Source organism: Hyperolius riggenbachi, chromosome 1 (assembly GCF_040937935.1).
Source record: "Hyperolius riggenbachi isolate aHypRig1 chromosome 1, aHypRig1.pri, whole genome shotgun sequence".
NCBI lineage: Eukaryota > Metazoa > Chordata > Amphibia > Anura > Hyperoliidae > Hyperolius > Hyperolius riggenbachi.
Window position 1 is genome coordinate 414,351,191 of NC_090646.1, and position 27,313 is coordinate 414,378,503.

The 27,313-nt window shown below is 43.1% G+C and overlaps 1 protein-coding gene across 1 annotated transcript in view; it reads right to left on the minus strand.

Annotated features, from left to right (window-relative positions):
* The window catches only part of PTAR1 (protein prenyltransferase alpha subunit repeat containing 1), a 55,005-nt gene extending 28,022 nt beyond the window's left edge, over window positions 1–26,983 (minus strand). Inside the window, exons 1-3 of the mRNA XM_068236241.1 lie at window positions 26,869–26,983; window positions 14,146–14,315; window positions 1,330–1,396 (exon numbers count right to left, since the gene is read on the minus strand). Coding sequence (XP_068092342.1) covers window positions 1,330–1,396; window positions 14,146–14,315; window positions 26,869–26,954 — 323 coding nt within the window. The 5' untranslated portion in view covers window positions 26,955–26,983. The remainder of the gene's footprint in view (window positions 1–1,329; window positions 1,397–14,145; window positions 14,316–26,868) is intronic.
* Between the last annotated feature and the right edge of the window lie 330 nt (window positions 26,984–27,313).

Consider the following 27,313-nt stretch of genomic DNA (forward strand, 5'->3'; position numbering starts at 1 on the left):
TTGGGTGCACACAGGGAGGGCTGCAGCCTGCCCTGGCGGTCCCTCGATCACTGGGACCACCACAGCAGGAGGCAGCCTGTATAATACGCTTTGTATACAATACAAACCGTATTATACGCTTGTATTGCGGCAGATCGGGGGTTAACAACCCGCCGGCGCTTCCGTACGGCCGGCGGGTTGATGTCGCGGGTGGGCGGAGCCTATTGCCGGCGGATGCGCACGGAATGAGCGTGCGATCCCCGGCAGGACAGGGCAGAACAAGCCGCCGCCATTCGGCGTATTGCGGTCGTTCAGCGGGCCACTTTGCCGCCGCCCATCGGCTGTGGGCGGTCGGCAAGTGGTTAAAATTAAATAAATATGGCAGCCTCCATATACATTTCGCTTAAAGTTCACTTTAAGTGGAGGACTGATGGGAGCACCAGTGCTGTGGATTCGGTTCAAAAATCATCTGACTCAAGACTCCTCCCTTTATGAAACCACCGACTCCAAGCATCCAAAATTACTCTGACTCCGACTCGACAGGATTATTGGATTATTGTGTCTCTGTTCGGTTTCAAAATATTTGAGTTTTCATAATATAATCATACAAACATTTGCAAGTCAATTGCTCGTCGAACAGAAGAGGATGGAACACAGTGTTTAGGACCTATCAATCTCATATAAAGTCTAACTATACTCGCCAAAGGCTACATTCTCACTGTCGTTATATCACTAAATAAGACACAATCTTCTGAACCCGGCTCCAGCCATATACACATCTACTTGGCTGAGTAGAAAGGAAGAGAAGCTAGATCAGAGTCAAGATTGTGGCTCTGTTCAATTAACAAGCTTACACATCATTGCATTCCAGCGGTTCTGAGAGAGGCTTACAGGGACAACAAATGGACAATTTGCACATTCAGCCGCGATGCATTGTGAGACACCTATGCTCACTCCAATCTGAATAATCACAAGTACCTCAAGTATAAAACCATACAGGCAAGCTTTTAACAAATGTTTGCGGGGAAAACAGGATTCATTGAAAAAGGTCAGTGACATCCCATATGCTACCTTTCAATCTGTCAAAACTTCTGCCCTGACCAGCTCTTTAGTTTTGTTCCTTTGATGTCACAATGTCTAGAAGCAACAGCAGCAGCTCAAAAAGGAAGCTTTAGGCCACACAAGCTCAAAGAACAGGATTGTAATGTGCCGAAACTAATCTCGGCAATTCAGTTCCACGGTTTAACGGAAGCCTTAGCAGAAGAGTGGGGGCTTCAGAAGGGTGGGGGAAAATTATAGATTAGTACCACTTAAATGTTCAAGAAGCACATAAGAGCGTGTCATTCATACCTTACATTCCAGGCAGTAGTAAAATCCGGATTCAGCAGCAGTAGTGTACAGGTTACATCAATTATTTCTAGAAAAAAACAAAAATTCAATGCATTAAAGAATTAGCATGTTGACTCAAACCGCGAAACTTTCGGTTGTCAAAGCAAATTATCAACAGATAAACCTTATGTTAAACGGAGCTGACGGTACTCACCATTTAAAAATAATAAGTCGAAAAACATTTACCCATACTAAAGGGGCAAGAAATATTAAAAGTTTAGTGTGCCAGCTACATATTTGTCAACAGTACTATACCACAAGATACTTTTTTATGAATTCACTTGATGAAGCCAGGAAGTGCCCCAGGGAAACTCGTGATACCACAATAACTAATAAACCCCAATATACATTATACCCCCATACTCTAGTGGCTTATTAGCATCTACAGGCTCAGATCCTTAGTAGGCGGAGCGCCGTGGTGGGAAGCACCATTTCAGAGCTTAAAGATGCCAGCAGCTACACGCTATACCACCTGAATCCTCTGATCGCTTGAGCCTTGCCCCCGTGTGAAGTGAGACATGTGCAGACTGGCTGTTTCTTCCTACAAACAGCCCAGGAATACCAGGTGAGACCTGTCCACCCACCTAGCGGCTATTTTACATACATGTCTTCCTGTTCCAGTGAAACTGTATAGCTGCACCACTGTATATTAAGAAAAAATAAATAAATCACCTGATCCCACTCCTACCTTTTCCAGGATATTTCTAATGCAAACAAGCCTTGCTGTACTAAGATAGGGGCATATGAATATGGTAGGCATACAACTAACCTCCTCTAAGGTACAGATAGTGACATGACGGTGTACCCTGCAAAGCACAATGGAAGATGTCAGTGCTATATACAAATATAAATGTTGTGATAGCCTGCTATAATTTAATCAGTGCTAACCAGTTAGACAAATTGTAAGCATGTATTTAAATGCAGCTTTCTGTTGTACAACAAATGGATAACAGATGACACTTGGTTGCCCTCTCCTATTTACATATAAAACATATAGGACATACTGGTTGAATACACTGTCCATCCAATTGACTAATTGGACAAACTGGATATCTGGGGCATTGGATAGAATTTACTATACACTATGATCTATATTGTATGATGGTATGCTTAGAATGTCTTGATTTCAAAAAGGTGTTCAGCTAGCCTTTATTTCTTGTTTGGTTAGGTTGTCTCTGTATTTGTACTTATGGTAGGCTAGTATGTCAAAAACATAATTACTGAATTACTTACTTATGGACCTTTAAACCCTCACTCATTTTTGGTGTTTCATTAGTATGTTGTCTGATGGGAGACAAATATATTACTGTCTTTATTCAATCAAAGTGGAAAAGCCAGAATTCTTGCTTTTGAAAGCTTGCATTTTTTATATTAAACTGTATGGATTTTTATAACAGTAAGAACAACTCTAAAGTATGTAAGGTGCAAAAGCGAGATTCAGTAGAAAATGTAGGTATATCTCGATGATCACAAATTGTTCAGACTTCATGCGGTTATAAAATACCATTAAAGGAAAATTCAAGAAATAGCAGCTAAACTGAAGAAGAACAAAAGCAGAGTACTTTCTTTGGCTGTATATAAAATTGCATGCTATCATTCTTTATTAAGCATCCTATGGAGGTAAAGGAGACCTGGCATGAGTTGGATAAGAATCTAGAGCTGCTATCTTCTTTCCTTTTTGGAAAAGATCACTTGGCTGCCATACTAATTGTTTGATTTTAGTAGTTTATGAATCCAATAGCTAGAACAAGCCGACAACAGAGTCCACATACGTGGATCAGCATATTCATACCCATTCAGCGGCTGAGATAGTATTGAAGAAGCATAACAGCTATATAGCATAGGGAATACAAATGATAGTGTTCAAAAATCTTTATTACAGGTTTATTTGAAATGCAGTTTGCAGGAATCCAGCTGATGAACCTCCATGATCACAATAACCTTGATTTTTTTTTTTGCTTTTTCCTCATTCATAAAGATTCTCTTTCCCTCCCACCACAGTGATAGGTCAACCAGAACAGGTATGCATCATACTACCAAAAGCCCCGAGTCATACATTCAGCTGCATGAGGCTGGCTGGAGTGCAGGCAGATATGACAGGTTTTGGACAAGTCCATCAACTCATTGGGATTCTAAAGGTTTTTCTTTATTTTCAAAAGCACTTACTGAACTTCAGTTGCTCAGTCCAACTGCCAAATTAGTGTGCATGTAAGGAAGGGGGCTGGCATCTTTCTATAGAGCCTTTCTATGATGTGCTTTTGTAACGAATAAAGGAAATACTGAGAATCCCCATGAGGGTATGGACTAGTCCAAAACCTGTTACATTTTTTTTTTGCGTCTGTCAGAGCCTGCGTCTGTCAGAGCATGCGTCTGTCAGAGCATGCGTCTGTCAGAGCATGCGTCTGTGTGTCAGAGCATGTGCCTGAGTGTGTCAGAGCGTGTGCCTGAGTGTGTCAGAGCGTGTGCCTGCGTCTGTGTGTCAGAGCGTGTGCCTGAGTGTGTCAGAGCGTATGTTAGGGCTGCACGGTTTTGCGGTTTAAAACCGAAACCGCTGCCCGGCTCAAGCACTCCGCAATACGCCGCACATTGTTAACTGCCCCCAGCCCAGCGTCCTCACAGAAGGCCCCACCTGCATATATGTGCAATTTAGTGCTAAAGCTTGCTTTGAAAAAAAAAAAAAAAATCTTAATCACAATTTGAGTGAAAAATCGCAATTTAAATTTTTCCCTAAAATCGTGCAGCCCTATAGCCTGGTCGCCTCCTCTCGTATCCAGGACTTCTCATGAGCTGTCCCTCTCCTTTGGAACTCTCTCCCACAGCTTGTTAGTCATGATCAGAGTCTGGAGACAAGCCTATAATAGTTAGCATTAAAATTCACTGCCTCACACATTAACCCCTGTGTCTCCTTCCCTATTATCCTCTATATTGTAAGCTCGCAAGGCCAGGAACCTCCTCCTAGTGTTTCTCAAACTGCTGTAATTTACCATTAGCACATGTACCAACTTAAAGAAGAACTCTTTGATGCAATAAAAAATAATGTAATAAAAAAGTGCTTCATGTTTACAATAATTATGTATAAAATTATTTAGTCAGTGTTTTCCCATTGTAAAATCTTTCCTCTCCCTGATTTACAATCTGACATTTATCATATGGTGACATTTTTACTGCTGGCAGGTGATGTCAGTGGAAGAAGATGCTGCTTGATTTTTTGGTAGTTGGAAACAGCTGTAAACAGCTGTTATTTCCTACAATGCAAAAAGGCTCCCACAGTGTCGATGTCAGCACCATGGTCCCAACATCACACTATAGGAGGGGTTTCACCACATTATCAGCCATACAGAGCCCCCTGATGATCAGTTTGTGAAAAGGTAAAGATTTCTCATGGGAAAGAAGGTATCAGCTACTGATGGGGATGAAGATCAATTCTTGGGTACGGTTTCTCTTTACGAGATATCTCAAACTACACGTTAACTATGTATGTATTTGTATTTCTACTACTGAATGTCATGACTGTACAGTGTGTTGTGTCTCATGTATATTTGTTCCCCGATATCTGTTTTGTACTATGTACAGCGCTACAGAAGATGTTGGCGCCATATAGATAATACTAATAATAATTTTACTCTGGGAGAAATTTACTTCTTATAAATGTATTTCAATTGTTATCATTTTCCATGATGGTGTTCATTTAAAATAATTTATTTCACAGAAATACAAAATCAGTTTCAATAATTATGAGTAAAGTGCAGGAAGCAAGATTACTGCATATACCATTGTGTTAGAGATGGAGTCAGGAATCCTCCCCGTTGTAGTGAACTAGCAGCATGCTGGATCAGATCAGCAGCATTGGGTGACAGCTAAGCCTTCTCCTCCGCCAACAGCAGCCAGTAGTTGAGCAGGTGGGGGTGACTACAATCATATGCTGTGAGTGTATCCTGCTCCTCTGTACACAGGAACTATGCCAGTCCATGCCTATGTATACAGTACTGCCAGAAACAACCTGCTGCACAGATGCAAGCCAAAGGCCAAGAATTCACAAATAAACTGGGACTCACAGCACACACTTGCCAATAAGCCAAACACACATACTGACCTACACACAAACCAACCCACCAATCTGTAATCATTTTCCCTAGTAAAAAAAAAATATGTAAATATATCTGCAGGTATACATTGTAAGTGTTGCAGAATAATAGTCGACTTGCTTTTTCAAAACTGCTACTAGTTCTCTGTTTATTATGAGAATCCTACACTACATATCACTACTGGTGTATGACAGCCAAGAAGGAAGAAACAAAAGCAGTGACATCTGCTATCATACCTGGTTTTAATTAAAACTGATATACGGTATGTTATTTTACCAACAGTATCAAGATCTGGAGAGATTAAAAAAGGGGGGGGGGGGGGGGAACACAACAAAACAAGAACGCCTCCAAAACAAACTGTTCTCCATTTGAGAAGGGCAGAGATGAGACCATGTCAATGGTCTGCCTCTACACAAAGAGGTCATTGAAATGGGAAAATCCGTATAGCCAGCCAAGTCTATCTTGAGCTGTTCTGTTGAAAGCTGAACAAGTGCATCTATTGTTCACATGTTAAGACCACTTTAGGTTGTTTTTCGATTAACACTATATAGGTAAAAACAAACATTTTTCAAGCACTAGAACATGCCTCAAAACCATTTGTTGGTAAGGATTCTCAATGAAATGCCACAGAACACACTCCATGCTTACAGTGGGGCCCAGCATACAGCTTCTTATGAGGGGATGGTGAACTAAAAACAAGCTTAAATCCAGCTTATTCCTGCACACTACATTTATGTTCTTCAGAGCACTTTTTTTTTTTTAAACATAATTTACCTCCCCCTTTAGTGATCAGGCAACTGGGATCACTGCAGCCTATTACTGTAGTCCCCACAGTTGGACTTCCCCAGCTTATCCTCTGGCTTTTCCTTTCCACAGAACAGAACATGCTACTTGGCCGATATCCAAGCAGGGACTCTGTAAAGTGACTGTTCTTAGCTGCTAATCATCACTGTTCTAAGGAAAGATGAGCATTAATGCAGACCAAAGTCTTGCAAGGAAAATTATGAGCAAATGTGCATGAAACAACCACCTGGTATTCTGCCTACTGAATGAATATCCCCTCAGAATATGCATCCATACCTGACTGCTCTAACAGATCATAGTGAGTAAATAATAAGCCAGTAAGTTAACATCAGAGAATGCAGCATTTCTGAATTTTCCTCAGTCCTGCCAGTCAGGAGTTCAGGGAATGATGGTTTACTCTTGAGGGTCCTCTTAGGCCCGTTACACACCAGAAGCGTGCAGGAGAACGGCTCCTGCACGCGTTGCGGCGTGTCGTCGGGAAACTCCGGTGCGACGCTGAGTAGCGGCGGTAGTAGTTAATTACCCCGGCAGGGAAACGGCGATTCCCGACGATAAAATGCGCCGGGATGCATCGTACCGCAACGTATCGAAACGCAGCGTCGGGTGTGAAAGGTAAAAGGAAAGTCTATGGACTTTCCTTTTACCTTGGTTAACGCAAAGTATAGACTTTGCGTTAAAACGCCAGAAGTGGGCTCTGGTGTGAAAGAGCCCTTACACTTTGTGCAGTGTGATGCAAGAGCCAAACAATTACAGCTTTATAATAACAGCCTCAAAGTATGAGTTACTTCTGGTCTAAATTAAAACCTTGTACACATGCTAAATGGTTCACAACCTAGGTGGCCCTTGCATTCTTGTTTTAGGTATGCGATTCAGACATAACTGACCAGAAAGAACAGCAGGATAGCCAGGCAACTGGTATAGTTTAAAAGGAAATAAAGACTCAAAAGTGGGGATCTCCACTTCTACTCGATTCACTAATTAACCAGGAGCGGAGTTGAGCGGTGACTGCCACGTCCCCACCACCATATGCAGAGTGGTGAGGGTTGTGTGCCCCCCTGCCCGAGTGGTATGCATAATGTGTAGTAATGGTGAGGTCTAGGAGAGCTCATGGAGAAGCATGTGATTTATTTGATTAGTCAATAGATTTGCAAAGCTCTGATTTTCTGTGATCACATCCTGCTTTAGCACATGCTCATGATTAGCAAATCAGAGACTTACATATGTATCGTAAGGAGGAGTAGATCGCTGCAACCACCAGTATGTAGCCAACGGGAGCCTGGGACCCAGGTATCTCGATTCAAGCAGCAGAGAAGAGAGGGGAGTCCCGCTACACCATTGGTGGGGTAAAAAAAGTTTCTCCAAATTTAATTTAGCACATCAGTGAATACACAGAAAAAAAACTCACTCGATACTCCTTAATCATAGCTTTGATTAAGGAGCCATGCAGAGCTCCGATACGCGTGAGCTTTTTTCTGTGTATTCACTGTTGTGCTAAATAAAATTTGGAGAAAATTTTTTACCCCACCAATGGTGCAGTGGGACTCCCCTTTCTTCTCTGCTTACTTATGTATCACCTGACCAAACTGATCACAAGCTTCTCCATGCGGTCTCCTAGACAAAACCATCACTAGTTACATGTAGATGACACTGTGTCCCAGTGGAGTCTGAGGGAAGTGAGTTATTCGTTTTTGCAGTGTGAACTGGACATCAGAGGGGGAGAGATGGTAGAGCGCCGGCACTGCTGTTATGTTTTATTGGTAGGAGTGTGGATATTACATACACATTGTGTAAACAAAATGATTAATTGCACGTACAGGTGATGGAGGATCGGTGGTGGATGCAGGGCTCTGGATGCCCAACAGTATGTGTAATTCATCATTTTGCTGAACCAGCACATTTATATAAATGTGTATGACATGTGCACCAATAACCTATGGTAGCTGCTACATTTCCTACCCTCTGGTTAAAGTCGGGTCAATTATTTTTTCTTTTTAGGTCTCAGCCTATAATTAAAGTCTGCCTTTACTCGAGAATATACAGTAATTTCTCCATTTCACACGTACTTTTTCAAGCATGTGTATTCTCTGTTATAGATATCTATCAAAGTTACTCATCAAGGTTTTCTCATAATGCTAAACCTGAAAGCATTTATAATTACATATTTCATCATGCAAAAGCATTTTTTTTTCGGTTTAAGTTCATACAAGGCTATCTAGCAGTAAAGGGGACCTCCCTGTCAGAAAGCCTGCAATTGGAAAAACTGAACTGACATTCCTTTAAGATGAGGCATTGTAGAGTGAGAGGCTAGCTGTCAATCCAAATCCATCATCTGACCAAACAATGAACTCAATGAACTGCTTAACAGGCCGTGCCCACCAATTTTATATCAAATGTGAACCCTCCAGTTAGTATGCGGAACCCTTTGGGGAATATTGCTACATGACATCGACATACATGTGTTGTAATAACACATACATGACATCGACATACATGTGTTGTAATAACACATATTACATGAGATAAACAGAGACAAGACTAGACAAAGTCCTCCAAGATTCAACATATTGTACTTTAATAAAAGGAGGATCCATTAAAAAAATGCAGCTAAAAATAACTTTGCATCCTTGTCTGCAGCTGCTATAACTTTCTAATATTAGAGAAAATGTAAAAAGTAGGCCAGTGAGAAACCATGGCAATAGTTTATGGTTTGGACTTCCCCTCTCCACAGACAGTACACACAGCTCAGCCAGGATGAGCATATATACTGTAAACTCTCACAGGATAATAGACAAAATAATACATTTTAAATGCTTGCTTTTGGACAGCTTACTGTACAGGGTTTACACAGTGAGGCAAGATACACGATAAAGCTAGCAATAGACATGGTGCTTCAGTGTGCAGGTGGCCAGACTGCAAGCATCTATTGCCAGCCTACCATCTGCAGACTAGCCCATAGTCATTCCTGAGCAATCTCTGCAAAATCCATACTGAAAGAGGGCATATAAGCTTTGGCTCTTTGGCTGAAGGAAAAGCAATGCAGCAATGGAACTTTTCTATTCACCACTAGGTGATGTTGCCACAGGAATAGGACCCTAAACCAATGCTTGGCCAAAATAATTCAGTCTGGCAGATTGAGATTCCTGTACTAGGTATCAGAGTAAAAACTCAATCTTTATTGATTGTACTCAATGGAAAGTCTCCATCGATCGGAGGCAAGAGCGGTGGTCGGTCAACAGCCCATAGTGTTGCGTTGCATCAGACAGCACAGAGCTGTGTTTCAATCGATTTTCAATAGATCCTGATATGCTGTCTGTAGTAGGAATCAACCCCTTTCTGATCAGATTCCAATCAGAAAAGGAACGATCATTTTACCACATCATGTGGCAATATATTAGTGTATGGTTAGCTTAATAATTGACCAAAAAAAAGTAAGAGACACTTATTTCAGAAGACAGCCTCTGGGGAGTTCAGAGGCTTCCCCTATTCTCCTCAACTCCACTGATCCAGCACTGGGACCCTCTGAACACAGTAGCATGAAGCCGCTTGTACACAGGTTTTTTTCCTCTGCAAATGAGCATTTTTGTACTACTGCACAGGTGCAGACCATACCGCCGCCTGCACGGTGCAACCGCGCTCCTACATGGACAGAGGGATGGCTGTGAAGAGGAGGTGGATACCAGTCAGCAGTGATGGGGACAAGGCGGATCTGGGAAGCCTCTGAGGCATCCAGAAGATTCCCACTACTTGGGTATAAAACCATTTTTTTTTGTGCTTACAGGTTTGCTTTAAGCTTTTTGATTGAGCCGGATACAACACACCCATGCCTTGGCAGCAATGGAGCTGGGGAGTAGTCTTGACGTTCACACAGATTACATTACAAAAGCAAGAAGAATAATCATATGAGCAATACAAACTTGTTTTTGATGTATGTTGTATTGACCTGTAATGCGGCTTTAAATAAAAGCTAGAACAATGAAAAAGTGCAAGGACAGACTTAAAGGGACTCCGAGCAGTGCAGAAACTATGGAAAGATGCATATCATTTTAAAGCTCACTTTCTCCTCTTTCCAATGATATATAAACCGCCGCCCTACGCCTTTTAGTTTTCGCTATTTTCGCGATCGAAATTGCTGCGGCCGCGACTTCAATCGCAAAAATAGAGAAAACTAGAAGGCGTAGGGCGACGATTTAGGTGTCGCCAGAAAGAGGAGAAAGAGAGCTTTAAAATGATATCCATCTTTCCATAGTTACATTGTATTACACAGGGCTACTTTTTCTGCTGAATGGAGCTGCTGACGTTGAGAAAAAGTCGCCCTGTGTAATACAATATAACTATGGAAAGATGGATATCATTTTAAAGCTCTCTTTCTCATCTTTCTGGCGACACCTAAATCGTCGCCCTACGCCTTTTAGTTTTCTCTATTTTCGAAGTCGCGGCCACGGCAAATTCGATCGCGAAAATAGCGAAAACTAAAAGGCGTAGGGCGGTGGTTTATATATCATTGGAAAGAGGAGAAAGAGAGCTTTAAAATGATAAGCATCTTTCCATAGTTTCTGCACTGCTCGGAGTCCCTTTAAAAATCTCCTGGGGGTGATCTGAGTGCTGCTATGTGCAACATGGTTATCAAAGGTACCACTCGGTACATGGGATATCTGGAGCCAAACAAGTTGCCAGGCCTATCTGCACTGCGGATGTAAAATAGTGCTGGTCTGAAGTAAACTGAGTGCATCTTTCACTTGGATAACTAAAAGAGACTCTGAAGCGAGAATAAATCTCGCTTCAGAGCTCATAGTTAGCAGGGGCATGAGTGCCCCTGCTAAACCGCCGCTATCGCGCCGCTAAACGGGGGTCCCTTCAGCCCCAAACCCCCCACTGCAACACTTGGTCGCAGACTTGGGTCGCTCCTGGAGGCAGGGGTAACGGCTGCAGCCCTGCCTCCAGTCGCGTCTATCAGCGGCGCATCGCCGCCTCTCCCCCGCCCCTCTCAGTGAAGGAAGACAGAGGGGCGGGGGAAAGGCGGAGATACGCGCTGACAGACGCGCGTGGGGCAAGGCTGCGGCGGTTAGCCCTGCCCCAACCAGGAAGCGCTCCCCCGCTGCACCGAGGGGATTTGGGGGTGAAGGGACCCCCGTTTAGCTAGCAGGGGCACACATGCCCCTGCTATCTATGAGGTCTGAAGCGAGATTTATTCTCGCTTCAGAATCTGTTTAAGGGCCCTTTTCCACTAGCAATAGCAATCACAAACGCCAGTGATTGCGATTTTTCATTTGCATTGCATTACCATTCTTAAAATTGCTCCAGAAAGAGATTGTGATTTGCAAATCAATATAGTGGAAAATACTTTTCATGATTTATGATGAAGTAGCAACCCTAGCGATTTAAAAAAAAATCACTAGCAATTTGTGATTTTGTAATTCAGCTGTGCAGTGGAAAAGGGGCCTAAGACAGGGGTCTCAAACTCGCGGCCCGCGGGCCATTTGCGGCCCTCAATATAATATTTTGTGGCCCTCGCCCGCAAAAGCTTCCTTATAGTTCGCTTTAGTGCTCCCAAGTAATCCGCTGCATCCCTGCTGCTAAACGAGGGCTGCAGAGCCCCCAAATCGCCCAGGGGGCAATCCGACGGCATTTCCTGGAAGGGGCAGAGCTTTCAGCTTCAGCTCTGCCCCTCCTGACGTCAATCGCCGCACGGATCGCCGCCTCTCCCCGCCCCTCTCTGTGAAGGAAGAGTGAGAGGGGCGGGCAGAGGCGGCGATGTGCCGCGATTGTGAAATTCCTTATGCGGCCCAGCCTCATCCTGACTTTGCCTCCTGCGGCCCCCCAGGTAAATTGAGTTTGAGACCCCCGGCCTAAGAGGAACAGACAGATGACAATCTCTTTCCCCTTATGTGTTTATTACAGCTGTGTAAAGTGATAACATATGTTTCACCTTCATGTATAAACGTACCACTCTTGTAAATGTCTGGGTTATGCATTTTCTTTTGTACAGCGCCATGGAAGATGCTGGCACTATACAGATTTAAAAAACATGCCAACATAAAGCTGTTCCACACAGTAACTAGTAGAAATTGTCAGATGCTAATAATTCCTACTTGCATGCAAATTTTATGCAGTTTGGAATTGGGCCAACTAAATGCACTTGCAACCGATTCTGATTTGCTCAGCTCATTGATTGTGTCTACAAACTAGATGGTGAGGAGAAGATGCTGGAACATTTGTGTCGTCAAAGCTGTAATAAAAGTTTACGACACCCTGATTAACTTCGTGGCACACCCAATGAAATTGCGGAGATTCTGCCTGGCAACTGTTCGCTCTGTTCCTATGCTGATAGAATAACCTGTGAAGCCCCATACACATGCACAACCAAGGATGCTCAGTACAAATAAGACAAATTTAAGTGATAAAAAAAATATATGCCTTGACATGCACACGTTAATAATACACACCGCTCGACAAAACCAGCGACTTCCTTAAAAGACATATGTTTACCATATCGTAAAGCTCCACAACAACGTCTCTTCACCATAGTCGATAATAGTACATAATAGCATAATCGTCTTCTCACCATCTTTTCCAAAATCAATCCCACAGCCGGCACGATTCAACCTCTTATCTATTTGCCGTTTCTGATCCGTCGTTCTTGCTCAGTCGTCCGCACGTCTACACGTGAAGACGGCAGTTCAATTTTCCCATAACTTTTGATTTTTGCTCACTGTAAAAGATGGCGGTTGAACGGGTGTATGGGGCTTCAGTTTGATGGTTAGATTTTAAATAGGTGAGCTTTGGCAGTTATGAATTGCCTTTTATGTTGTACCCTTTTAACCAGCATGGATGGAGATTTATTACAGAAGGCGTTGGAAGTACCAGAAACTGAAGGAGTAGGAGTCAAACCCTGCAGCTACTTCCATTCGAAAACCTTAACTGTTTTTTTTTACATAGTCTACCTACCTGGAGGCCCACAAACCATCCCCAGAGAGGGGCCCAGATAGCCACTTACCTCTGTCAGAACATTCCAGTTCCTATGGGTCCTGGCTATTATTTCCCTGGTTGCAGAGTACTAAATATTATTGGTTTCAACCAGAATTTGAACCAGATACTCGTATTCCCGGACCATTTTCCTTTCTTCCATCAATCAAGAACAGACTATTTACTTTGTGCCCAAAACATCCCAGCCCTTAAAAAGGATACCCGAAGTGAAATGTGACATGATGAGATAGACATGTGTATGTACAGTGCCTAGCACACACATAACTATGCTGTGTTCCTTTTTTTTCTTTCTCTGCCTGAAAGAGTCAAATATCAGGTATGCAAGTGGCTGACTCAGTCCTGACTCAGACAGGAAGCGACTACAGCGTGACCCTCACTGATAAGAAATTCCCCTTTTTTACCTCTTTCTTGCTGTCAGAAGCCATTTCCTGCTAGGAAAGTCTTTTATAGTTGAAATTTCTTATCAGTGAGGGTCACACTGTAGTCACTTTCCGTCTGAGTCAGGACGGAGTCAGCCACGTACATACCTGATATTTAACTCTTTCAGGCAGAGAAAGAAAAAAAGTAACACAGTATAGTTATTTGTGTGCTAGGCACTGTACATACACATGTCTATCTCATAATGTCACATTTCACTTCAGGTATCCTTTAACAAGCATCCTCACAACAGCATAATCAGTGTTATTTACTTCACCTGTCAGTTATCAGTGGTTTAGTACTGTGGCTAATCTGTGACTGTAAGCACTACAGCAATACCACAATACAACAACAACATGGGCCCTGTGCATTTTAGGCTACAACTTATATTCTTTGGCCACACTTTGTGATACAAACATTTTCTGTTTTCTATAAAACACCAACACTTTACGTAATGCATTAAATACAGTCATCAGATTAAACTCACCATCTCGGTTGAGCCAGAGCTTCTTCTGTCGGTAAAGTAGTAGCTTGTTATGTACATAGGGTAACAGGAACTTTATACACCAGCTTTCCACTCCCAACTTGTTGTTAACCAGAACTATAGGGCTGCGATTATACTTTGCTTCAGGACAAGGGATTAAGCCGATTTCATCTCTAAGAACACATAATAAAAGATTACACTAAATACCAACAATACAAGTAAGAGAAATATCAATAAGTGTGAGGTGAGGATAATGCCATAATAATGGGACTGAACTGAAGTTGAACTAAAAGTGCAAATACACTGATTACATACCAAAAAGAAGTCAATATTTTTTTCTTACAAATCGCAAGCTAACAAAATAAAAAAACATTTAGTGACTGACCTAACCTCAACCTGTAACTTTCTTCATTGGAATAACTTCATTCTACTTATCACAAAAATTAAGTCCTTACTAGTGATGGTCATGTCTCAGAACTCACGGGAAAGCATACGATTTATTTGATCAGCTGATAGATTAGCAAAGCTCTGATTTGCTGTAATTACGGCCTGCTTTAGCACATAATCATGACTAGCAAATCAGAGGCATACATATCTATCACCTGACCAAACTGATCACTTGCTTCTCCACAAGTTCCCCTAGACATGAACATCACCAATCCTTACTACATAAGTGGAACCTTTTACTAAATATTGTGTATATAATAATAATTCCCCTAAAAATGGCAACCTTTCAAAAGTTTGTCTAACTATACAATACAATAACATTTCTATAGCGCTTTTCTCCCATAGGACTCAAAGCGCTTAGGCTCTCTCAGATTCAGTAATTAGTAGGATGAAGTATTCACACAACGAAAGTTATTATTTCTGCAAATGCCAAACTGAACAGGTGGGTTTTCAGTCTGGATTTAAACACGTCCAGGGATGGAGCTGTCCTGATCTGTTGAGGTAAGGAGTTCCAAAACGTAGGGGCAGCATAACAGAAGGCTCTGGGACCAAATGTTTCCAGGTGGACTCTGGGTATGACTAGATTATTAGAACCTGTTGATCTGAGAATGCGGGGATTGCTACGTAGCTGCAACATATCTTTCATGTATCCAGGGACTAGATTATTCAGGGATTTAAATGTCAGTAGGCCGATCTTGAATAGGACCCTCCATTCTATAGGTAGCCAGTGAAGGGAGTGCAGGACTGGCGTTATGTGGCAGTGACGGGGTTGGTTGGTTAGCAGTCTGGCAGCAGTATTCTGTATCAGCTGTAGACGGTACAAGGCCTTTTTTGGAAGACCAGTGTAGAGAGCATTGCAGTAGTCCAGTCGGGATGTGATGAAAGCGTGGACTAAGGTTGGCAGATCTTCTGGGGGGATGAGGTGCTTGATTTTTGCAATGTTCTTCAGGTGAAAATAGGATGATTTCACCACAGCAGAGATTTGAGTTCTGAAGTTTAAATCCCAATCAATTAGAACTCCCAGGCTACGCACATGATCAGAGCTGCGTAGATCCGTGCCTCCTATTCCCAGTGGTGAAGACTGCAAGTTAAAGGGGAACTGAAGAGAGAGGTATATGGAGGCTGTCATGTTTATTTCCTTTTAATCAATACCAGTTGCCTGGCAGCCCTGCTGGTCTATTTCTCTGCAGTAGTATCTGATTAAAACCAGAAACAAGCATGCAGCTAGTCTTGTCAGATCAGACTTATAAGTCTGAACCACTGAAACACCTGATCTGCTGCATGCTTGGTCAGGGGCTATGGCTAATAGTATTAGAGGCAGAGGATCAGCAGGGCTGCCAGGCAACTGGTATTGTCTAAAAGGAAATAAACATGACAGCCGCCATATACCTCTCTCTTCAGTTCCCCTTTAAGTTGTTTTGTTATCATGCTCTGCCCTCCAATCAGAAGGACTTCAGTTTTGTCTGCATTTAGTTTCAGCCAGTTGTCATTCATCCATTTCTGTAGTTCACGTAAGCAGGCGTTTATAGTTATAGTTAGAGTTGGGTCTGTCACACCAGGCTTGAAGGAAAGATATAGTTGGGTGTCGTCTGCATAGCAGTGGTATGTCAGGCCATGTTTTTGGATTAGTTTTCCCAGCGGTAACATGTAAATAGTGAAAAGCAGGGGAGAGAGGATTGAGCCCTGGGGCACCCCATACTTAAGTGATACAGGGGTGGACAGGAAGGGCCCCATAGACACTTTGTGGGTTCTGCCACTCAAGAAGGATTGGAACCACTGAAGAACTATGCCATCAATGCCGCAGTATTCCTGTAGCCTGTTTATCAAGATGTCATGGTCAACTGTATCAAAGGCTGCAGAAAGGTCTAGCAGTACGAGGATCGAGCACTCTCCTCTGTCTCTTGCCATGAGCAGGTGGTTGCATATTTGGATGAGGGCAGTTTCAGTGCTGTGGTGTTTCCTGAAGCCAGACTGGAATGGGTCATAACTGTTGTTTTGTAGGATTTTGGCTTCTAGCTGGATGTAGACAGCTTTTTCAATTAGCTTGCCCAGAAAGGGGAGGTTAGAGACAGGTCTGTAGCTGGTCATTGCATCTGGGTCCAGGGAGCTTTTTTTGAGGAGAGGCCTGATGATTGCTTCCTTCAGTAAAGCAGGAAATAACCCTGATTTTAAGGAACAGTTAATAATTTTTAGGATTACCGGTACGAACAGGTCGGGGCAGTTCAACATTAACTGTGTTGGGCCAGGATCCAGGTCACAGGTAGTTAGGCGGACGTGAAGGAGGATGCTTGATGTGACTTCTTCATCAATTTCTTTGAAGTTTGACCAAGGTGTTACATTAAATGATAATATCTGCAAGGTGTTACATTGTCTCTGCTAATGGTCTTTGGCGCTATATTAGGCTCAGATGCTCTAAGTTGGATGGCGGACCTTATAGCGGAGACTTTGTCTGTGAAGAAATGGGCAAATTGGTCACAGAGGTCCTTTGAAGACTCGATATTAAGTTTTTGACATGCCGGGTTGCAGAGTTTTTCCACTGTGCGGAACAGTTGGGCTGGTTTGTTAACTGCATTTGCAATCTCTTGTGATAGAAAGGATGATTTTTTTTCCCGTGATTACCTTTTGGTAGCTCTTCAAGTGGAGGATTAAGGCATGTTTTCTCCTCTCCACTTTCCTGCTTTGGTACGAGCCTCCTTCTTCAAAGAGCATTTCTAAGTTTTATTTGGAAAGGCACAAAAACACACACACACAAAAAAAACCAACCAAACAAAAAAAAAAAAAAAAACCACACACATACATACGTACAGAAAGCAAGAAAACCTTAATGACTCTGCCAAAAGGCAAAGTCAAAAGGCAACACCTGACCCATGGGCGTAGCAATCACCTTTGTGACCCCTGCCATCGTAGGGGGGCCCAGAGGCTTTGGGGGTCTCCTCTTCCTCCCTCTCCACAACTGCAAGTTCAGCCAATTAGCAAAAAAAACTCCCTCTTCACTCACAAAAATCATGTGCAGGAGACTGTGTAATTTTTTTCCTGCTTCCAGACGCTGCTTCACAGAAAAAAACCTCTCTGTTGCTATGCATCGCTCCTGATCAAGTGACCCGCGTGGGGTTCAGGGACCAAGGGGGCCCCATGCTATCATTTTTGCAGCGGGGCCCTATTAAGTCTAGTTACGTCCCTGACCTTACCTAATCTTTTATAAACTACAGGTAGACCCCGGTTAACGAACGAGATTGTAGGTTTCTTAACCTCCCTGACGGTAAGCCCGATACAGTGTCGGGCTAGCCGCCGCAGAGGATCGCATGGCCCCGGGAGGATTTTTTTTTTTCCATAAAATGTGTGCAATACTCTTCAGCTAGCACTTGGCTAGCTACCTGTGCCCCCCCCCCCCCCAAGTGCCTCCGCTCTCCTTCCGATCCCCACCACAATACAAACCCCCCAGGGATCCCGCAATGGCGCAGCCTCCCGATCATCTCCAGGCTTCGCTATGGGAAGGATCGGGACTGCGCATGACGTCGATGACGTCATGTCCGATCATCGCCGTAGCGACGAGTGAAGCTAATTGGGAAGCTGCGGCTCTCGCGGGATCGCGGACGGGTGAGTATTGCCGGTGGTGATCGGGGGAGCAGATAGGTGCCGGGGGACTTGGGGGACACAGGTAGCTAGCCTAGTGCTAGCTGCGAAGTTTAAAATGAGTTTTATTCTAAAAATCCCTCCTGCGGACGCAGCCTCATAAACTGCGTACCGCCAGGGAGGTTAAACTGAATCTGTCCATAAGTCAAAATACTGTGCAACCTGTCCTCTGTGCCCCTGTGCACAGAGTACTGCATCAAAATGTCATTTTACCGGTTTACCGGTTTTACCGGCGGGTCGTTCATAGGTAGGGTGTTCGTAAATGGGGGACTACCTGTACTTATCTTAGGCACACAATATCTTGAGAATCCAGAGTCTCCATGCTAAACGGGTAGGGCTAGAAAGAGCTTTTAGGCATGAGAAGCTCAATAAAATCTTTGCTGTTGTCTCCTTCCAGATGGAAATACTCTTTTCTATCTTGACAAGATGTCAGACAGCTTACCTACTTCTTTGCACACTATTTTGGTAGTTGGACTGACCAACTGCATTGGAGTAAGTGCTTTTGTAAATAGGTAAGTAATTGAGAATTCCCCCCATGGGGAGATGGGCTAATTCAAAACCTGACAGATCTCTCAAATTTTAACTACCTACTGTAAGTGGCAGTGACATGGGGAAAAAGTAATTTATAGTGCATTTTACTTTGTATGTACAGGCTACCTCTGCAGCGATGCTGCCAACACTCATAGGGTCAACACAACCTCTGAATAGGACATTACTGGTTGTGTGTTGAGTTAGTTTGATGGGACACCAAATTCTCACTGTTATACAAGCTGTACACTGACATTGTGTGATTTCTTGAGCGTTGTCTCATGCAAATATTTAATATTGTAGAAGATTTACAAAATTGTGAGAGGTATATTCACTTTTCTGAGATACTGTGTGAGGAAAGATGATATTCCTCTAAACTTTTCTCAACAATTCTGCAGTTTTTGGCTTAGGGCTGGATACTACTTGTTAAAGATATTATAAAACTCATCACAACTGTTAAACAAGAGGATGTGCAGAATAGGCAGAAAATGCTGAGGCTTGAATCAGAACTACTATAATTAACAGCTTCTGGCTCACGCTGGATTGTTGGATGTGACCACATCTAATTGCATTCTCCGTAACAAAACAAGCAGAGATCTCACAGGAAGGCCTTGCTCAGCATTCACCAGCTGTATCATTATGGAAATGATGACCTTTTCTGAGGATTTGAACAGTTTAGTAAACAGGAGAGTGTAGCAGTGTTTTGGAGTACAGGTCTTTGAAATAGGTGAGATATGGTGTGACTGGTAAAAAGATGGCTTTTAATGAAGAAAAGTGTTCCCAGAAATAACTAAAAAGTGTGCGGCTACCAACCTTATCAGTGGTATTTGTTCCATGAGAGCCCTTCTACAAAGTCTGTAGCATTGTGTAGCAATGGACTATATCACCATATAGCAATAATATTCCCACGGGACTTAACTCCTCAAGTACAGAATGGCAGATTCCAATGCAGTAACACACAGTATGCTGTGCGTTAACCGGGCAATGCATGCCTTTACAGTGGCCATGAGGCGTGCTTTCATTGCACAGTATACATCACTGTATGGTCTCACCGCAGCAGTAACCTGCACTGCAATATTTTGGCTATGTTGCACTGCAGTCTGATCGTGACACAACTGACTTGGTTTAAAAGAGCCCTAAATGTAAAATAAATTACAATACTCCAGACTTTTACATTTAGGCAGACCACACCCTTGAGCATTTCAAAAAATGCAATCTACTTTTATGGCTTTCATGTGCGATTTTCAGTTTTGGAAAATGTGTTTGCATGTGGTGACATAGCGTAAAATACAACGTTTTTTGAAATTCTCGTTACATGCCCCCCCACACATGAATTAAGATCGAAAACAATTGCAGGATCGCAAGTAGCCCATAGCAACACTGCATGTGTGGCTCTTTGTGTTCAACACAGAACAGTGCTAAGCTCTGTCCCTACAATTGAAGTTTTAACATACATTGCATGCAACAAGAAAACTCATGTTACAGACCAAAAACTATACATTGGCCTCAATTCACTAAGCTTATCTCCTGTCTTTAATAACTCTTCTAGAGTTGTTACCATGGTGATAAGGCATGTAGTATTCAGGAAACATTTTACCTCAGGCAAACCTAAAGTTAACTCTTCTGTCTTTAAGTTAACTCTTCAATCCTTAAAATAACTCCAGAGTTAAAGACAGGCTGTTTATTAACTGCATGTGAAAATAACTACAGAGGAGGTAACTTAACTACAGAGGAGGTAACTTAAGGAATGAAGAGATAAGATAACTCTCTCTTATGTGGAGGTAATTTTTCTCTTGCCTTATCTCCAGCATGATCTTAGTATTATCTATTATCTTAGTATAGAATTGAGGCCATAGTCTTTTAAAGCTTATTATCTCAAGTGTCTATCAGAGTTCTCTGTGACTTTGAAAGTCGTGGAGTTCAATGGCTAATTTGCATAGATAACTGGACTGGAGTTTCTTAACTCTTCCTTTACTGGAAACAATATTAGACCTCTGTCTGCTGCTAATGTTTTTTTTCTTAGCTGTACTACACATACAAATCATTATATCATAATTTTTTTTTCGCTTCAGTGTCTCTTTTTAAAATATGCTAAATCTATAACTGGCAAACAACAAGATTTTCCAGATTCCCACTAAATGTGAAACTGGGCCGAGAGACATAGGCCTCAATTCACTAAGCTTTATCAAACGTTTGATAATTTACCTCATGGGTAAAATCTAACTTTTAATTCAATAAGGTGTTGTATATTTATCAAATGTTTTATTGATAAAACGTTCAATAAATCTATAACACCTTAGTGAATTCAAAATTAAATTTTACCCATGATGTAAATTATCAAACGTTTGATAAAGCTTAGTGAATTGAGGCTATAGTGTTTCTCCTGTCAGTTATGTAGATCAGGAGCTACAGAACTTCTAATCTTCATCACAACCTCAGCAGCTGCTTCTAGCACAATGCTGGGGGTCAGAAGACTGCTGCAGTTTACAGACATGAGCAAGCATAAGCATTCATTTCATGCTTGGCCATCTCATCACCGTCTGACCATACTGAGAGCTACTGCTTACGCCATCTAAAGTTTGCAGACAGCAAAGAAAAACAAAGGTTATGGAAGAGGGAGGTGGGCAGCAGTAAATAGTTGTTGAAGAGCCCTCAAAGTGACACTGAAGCGGAAAAATAATGATGATATAATGATTTGTATGTGTAGTACAGCTAAGAAATAAAACATTACGAGCCGAGACATAAGTCTAATATTGTTTCCAGTACAGAAAGCGTTAAGAAACTCCAGTTATCTATGCAAAAGAGCCATTGAGCTCCACGACTTTCAAAGTCGCAGAGAGCTCTGTCTTCTGAAGCTTGCTATCTCAAGTGTCAGTAACTGTATTGTTTTTGTTTCTGCTGAGTAGTGTGTAAACTGCAAATATTAGAGAATGATGCAATGTTATTATAAAAAAAAAAAATTATAACTGAAAATAAGAATGAGAATATTTTCTTTGCTACTAATGTTCTAGTAATTATCCGTACTACACAACCAATTCATTATATCATCTTTTTTTCCTGCTTCAGCGTCTAAGAACTTGTCAGTTGATGCCACTAAAGGCTTGTTTCCATCACTTCCCAGCCTTGACAAGACACATCTTGCCAATGACTGTTAATGACAGGTACAGTCTTACTGTATTGCCCTTGGCTGCACCCCCAGTGCTGCGTATAATTACCGTATTTTTCAGAATATAAAATTTAGGGAGAAAAGTAGGTGCATATTATATTCCAAAGATATGGAAATTTGCTATGCAGAGTGTGCAGGGAAGCTAAGGTATACTATACCTGCTCCTGCCGCTGCGATCCTCTCCCCCTGGCTCCAGGTCCTGCAGTCTCCGCAATCCTCTGTTCTCTCTTCCTACAGTGCACTCCTCTTCTGTTACAGCGGTAGGCAGGGACACCTACCGCTGTGCAGAGCCACCGTGTCCTCCACATCAGTGCCTCTATACACGCTGATCCTAGCGGCGCATGACATCATCGAAAAGGATCTCGAAGACTGCAGGACCAGGAGGAGAGGATTGTGGTGGCAGGAGCAGGTATATTATGAAAATGTAGTGTAGTGTAGTTCAGGGCAGAGAAGTGTAGTTCACCTAACTGTTGTGTAGTTTAGTGCAAAGTAATGTAGTTTAAAGAGAATCTGAAGCCTCCCCAAAAATACCTGTTTTTACTAGTCATTTATGTTCAGCAATAAGATCCTAGCTGAAACACCACATTCCTGCGGCAGAACAATGTATTTATATCCCCGACATCCACCGGCAAAATTCAGGGCTCCTTCTGCGTAGAGGCAGAGCTTTGCGCAGTAGCTCTGCCTCAATCTCTGCCTCTCACCGCCCCCTCAGTCTTCTTTCACTGAGAGGGGCAAGGAGAGGCAGAGATTGGCAGAGATTGACTGGACTGGAGGCAGAGCTACAGCGCAAAGCTCTGCCTCCCCGGGCAGCAAAATTCTCGTCCTGAAAAGTCGTGAGATTTTGCCCCGGGGGTTTTGGAGGTATAAATATCTTGTTCTGCTGCAGGGATGCTGCATTTCAGCTAGGAGCTTATTGCTTAACTTAATTGGCCAGTAAAAACAGCTATTTTTTTAGCTTCAGACTCTCTTTAAACGTAGTGTATTGTATTGCTGTATAGCTTAGTTGGTAGGGCAGAAGGTTTATGCGTAGTGTAGTGAGTAATGTAATTGGTAGGGGCAACAGGCAATTGTGTAGTGTAGTTGGACAGTGTAGTGTACAGTTGCTTAATTTTAGGAGGTAAAAAGGTCCATAAGCCACCCCTGCACTATAGGTGCACCTAGGTTTAGTTATTTTTTTTCCTGATTTTTGCCCTCTAAACCTTGGTGCGTCAGACCGAATGATCTAAGCCTAGGTGCGTCAGACTGTATGGTCTGCGTCTGAGCAGTACGCTCCCAGTGACATTTGCGGGAGGGAGGAACTGGAGGTGTGGCTAGCTTTTAGGGATGACAATGGTTGATTTGCATATTTCAGCAGTGATGCACTGGGAGACATCTCAGAGCTCGCTCCAACCTGAATTAATGCAAATACTTTGTTTAAAGAGAGCAAATTTTTGTTTCCTATAAAAAACTTTTAGTTACCCTTGTCTCTGGTTTTGTTTAACACCATCTGATGCCTACCTTTACCTGCCTTTTCTCATGCCCAATAGAAATCTAAAGTGAAATTCAACAAGGTAGTTTTTCTTACTCTACAAGAGTGACCACCCCTTGACTAAATTGTAACTCTACTTAAGGGTAATACAATTTGGAAGCCTAAAGATTCATACCTGCAAGTTTCAGTTCTGTCTATGTGAATTGCCACTTCCTGTGGAGCAAGAAAACCACCTGCTCTAAGCCCTGAGACATATTGCCAAGCGTTCTCTGATGCGTTTGCGATAAGTTTGTGTTTTGAAAAATGCTCTCCCACTGACTTGAACGAGAATCATGACAAAAACACCGCAATTATAAAAATGAAAACGCATCGCAAAATTCTTAGCAGTGTGTTTGAGGCCTTAAGCGTACCCGAGCTGAATAAAATGAAAATAAGTAGATAAATTATGTAGGAAGAGGGAAGCCTCTGGATCCTACACAAGCGTCCCACATCCTCCTGGCCCCTGGCTGTACTCATGCTGGTGCAGCACAGCCACACTCACGCATAAAGAGGAGCGCAGTCACAATGTTCAGGAGGGTCCCAAGCAGTGGCAGTCAGGGCTGTGGAGTCGGAGCCAGTTTGGGTCCCTGGAGTTGGTGAATTCAAAAACTGAAGTCGGATGATTTATGTACCGAGTGTGTGTGTGCGTGTGCGTGCGTGCGTGCGTGTGTGTGTGTGCCTCATGACGTGCCTCTGTGTCCCTACACTGCCACTCTCTCCCCCTCCCGCCACGCTATAGCACCCTGAGATTAGCGACAATATTTGTCGCTATCTTGGAGGTAATCATAGGGAAGAGTGATTCCCTACGTTGGGCAGCTCTCTCTCCCTGGCTGCGCCCCCTGCTTCTCCTCCACCTCATTGTATGCTGGATGAAAGACACACAGTATCACCTTGCAGCCTTGTGACCCAGAGGTCACGAAAGTGAAAGGCCCACAGAAGCGGTAGGGAGCAGCAGTTTTCACGTCTACCTGATCCGCTCAGCCCCTCGGATCAGGTAGCTAAGCTCAATGATGTGCAGTGTCTTCAATAACAGAAATGCTGTTTTCAGTAATATTTAAACAAGGATTATGAGTAACGGGAACATTTTAATAAAAAATGATATAACAGTTGTCGATGTAACTAGAAGCGGATAGTTTTGTGGATACCATCTTGGATTCCTCTCCAATCCTCTAGCTAGCCCTAACCGTCCACAAGGTAGAATGCTTTTAACTGGTAGCATGTTTTAATACCAAACTTTTTGGCTGTAATAAGAAAGAGAGCTGTACAGTCATGTTCAAAAGTTTTGAGAATGGCATAAATACTGGTTTTCACATAGTTTGCTGCTTCAATTTTTATGATGGCAAATTTGCATATACGCCACAATATTATGAAGATTAGTCCTAGGGAGAGGTCTTTAAAGGACACATCCAAGCTGTTAAAAATAAAAAAGTCCACTTACCTGGGGCTTTATCCAGCCCCTGCCAGCCGTTCTGTGCCCTCGCTGTAGCTCCAATCACAGCTGGTGGTCCTGGGTCACCTCCGGCGCAGGATTCCTACTGCGCCTGCGCGAGCAGCTCTCAGAGTCGCTCTGACGTCATCTGGACTGTACTGCGCAGTTACTGAGCAGCACCGTGGAACGCAGCAAGTTGGAGGAAGAAGCCGACCTGGCAAGGTCGGCCTCTTCACCGGAGGGGACCGGGAGCCAACGGAGCTGCGGCGAGAGGACAGTTCGGTTGCCGGGGGCTGGAGGAAGCCCGAGGTAAGTGGATTTTTTTTTTCCTCCTTAGACCACTCCTTTAAAAAGAAGGGCCAACACTACAAATATTGACTCTCTGCATAAACTTCTGATTCTGCTTCTAATTATACTTCAATATACCACAGAAACAACTGACAAAAAGATCTAAAAAAGAAAACTGAAGCAGCAAACTTTGTGAAAACCAGTATTTGTGCTATTCTCAAAACATTTGGCCTTGTCTGTACAGTAGACAAAGTTAACAAAACAGTGGTCAGCTTATATATTTATAAAGAGAGAACACACATGAGAAGAGGTATCCAGCTTATTTCTTGGAGAAAACAATAGCTATAAAGGTATGGTTACCCAACATCTGCCCACTGACATCCTACAGTCAATGGATGGGACAACTGAAACCTCTTTTTAAAAGTTGCAGTATCTGGAGGCTACCAGGAAATTGGCAGCTTTCCAATCCTTCTTGATAGATGTAAAACTTGCACATACTATATGAAATGATCATACCTGCAAACTCAGAACCAATGCTGTATTTTCAAATCAACTACCTATAGATGTTTTGCTTTACCCTGGCAGCAAAAATATATACACTAATGTACTTAAAAAAAAAAAACACTACCCATAATGTTCGGTAACCTAACCTCCCCCTCTCCTGTGCCCAACACTAACCTACCCCTCTCCTGTACCCAACACTAACTTTCCCCCTTCTGTGCCTAACACTAACATTCCCCCTTCTGTGCCTAACACTAACCTTCCCCCTTCTGTGCCTAACACTAACCTTCCCTCTCCTAAACCTAACACTAACCTCTCCTCCTAACCAGGGCTGTTGAGTCGGTACAAGAATTATCCGACTCCTCAGTTTATGAAACCACCGACTTCAGGTACCCAAAATTGTTCCGACTCCTCGACTCTAACTCGACAGCCCTTGCAGGGCGGACTAATAGTAGCCAAAATTGCTCTGACTCCACAACCCTGCTCCTAACACTAACCTGCCCTCTCCTGTGCCCTAGCACTAACCACTCCTGTGGTCCAACACCAGCTCCTTAAGGGAGCATTCGCACTGCAGCATTGCCATCGCAAAAGTACTGCATGGAGCACTTCGGCAGCGTAAAATCACCAAATGACGAATACACAATGTGCATGCACAGAACCACAATGCGCATGCACAATAGGTGGATAAGCAACTTTCAATGGGAGCAGAAAAAAGTGCAGGTGCCACTCTCACCTGACTTCAGTGATTTTAATGATGTACACTGAAAGCATGCTTCTATTTTTTGTATTGAGAATAATAAAAATCCGTATTTCTATCCATACAATTCGGGTACACACATAGTTTGACACCAATGTTGAATGACATAGCTTTTATACCGCAGAACTGCAACCTACACTGACATAAATAGAGCAAATCTTCTGCCATATTTGCTTAACTAAAAATCATTAGCAGGCGGACACGGCTTTGTAATTGGATTAGATCTCCGTGGGAGGACTGCCAGAGGCTGGCTGAAGGTTATTCATCTCGGCATCACTAGCCTAGCAAGACAGCTGGAAAACATCACTAATCAGCAGACCATTCCACTACTGGCCGATCACGTCACCCAGGACAACAGGATGATGCGATCAGCAGAAGACAGCACTGAAAGTTTACAACTTGACAGCTACAGCTGCCGCCATGTGATGTCATGAGTGCGTGACGTCATGCTCGCTCGCGGTGTCACTCACATGTTGGGGTTCCTGCGGAAAGCTCCAGTGATGTCCTTCACCACCCGCTGCACCAGCACCTCCACCTCCTCCTTCCACTCCGCCATCTCCGAGGCTGCGGGCGGAGAGACATGCGCTTCCGGGTCAGCCTTCCGCTCCTCCTGCGCTCAGTGCGCTGCCTTATTATTCCTCTTCCTTTCCATTCCCGAGCTGACAGTGACTGGCAGCCTGACCCGCATACATGTGTGTGGCGGTATTCACATGTCTGCTGCATAGTCCTTGTGTTGTATGCTATACAATGCCGCACACAGTTCTCTATCTCCTCCTAAGCACTGTCACCATAACCAAATACATCAGTGCTACTGGTTAGCCATGGGAACAGTTCTCATTTATATTGTCACTTTTGTCATTTTGTCACCACTGAATAGTTAACTGGCTTTTCTGACCACCAGTTATATGCCCCTAG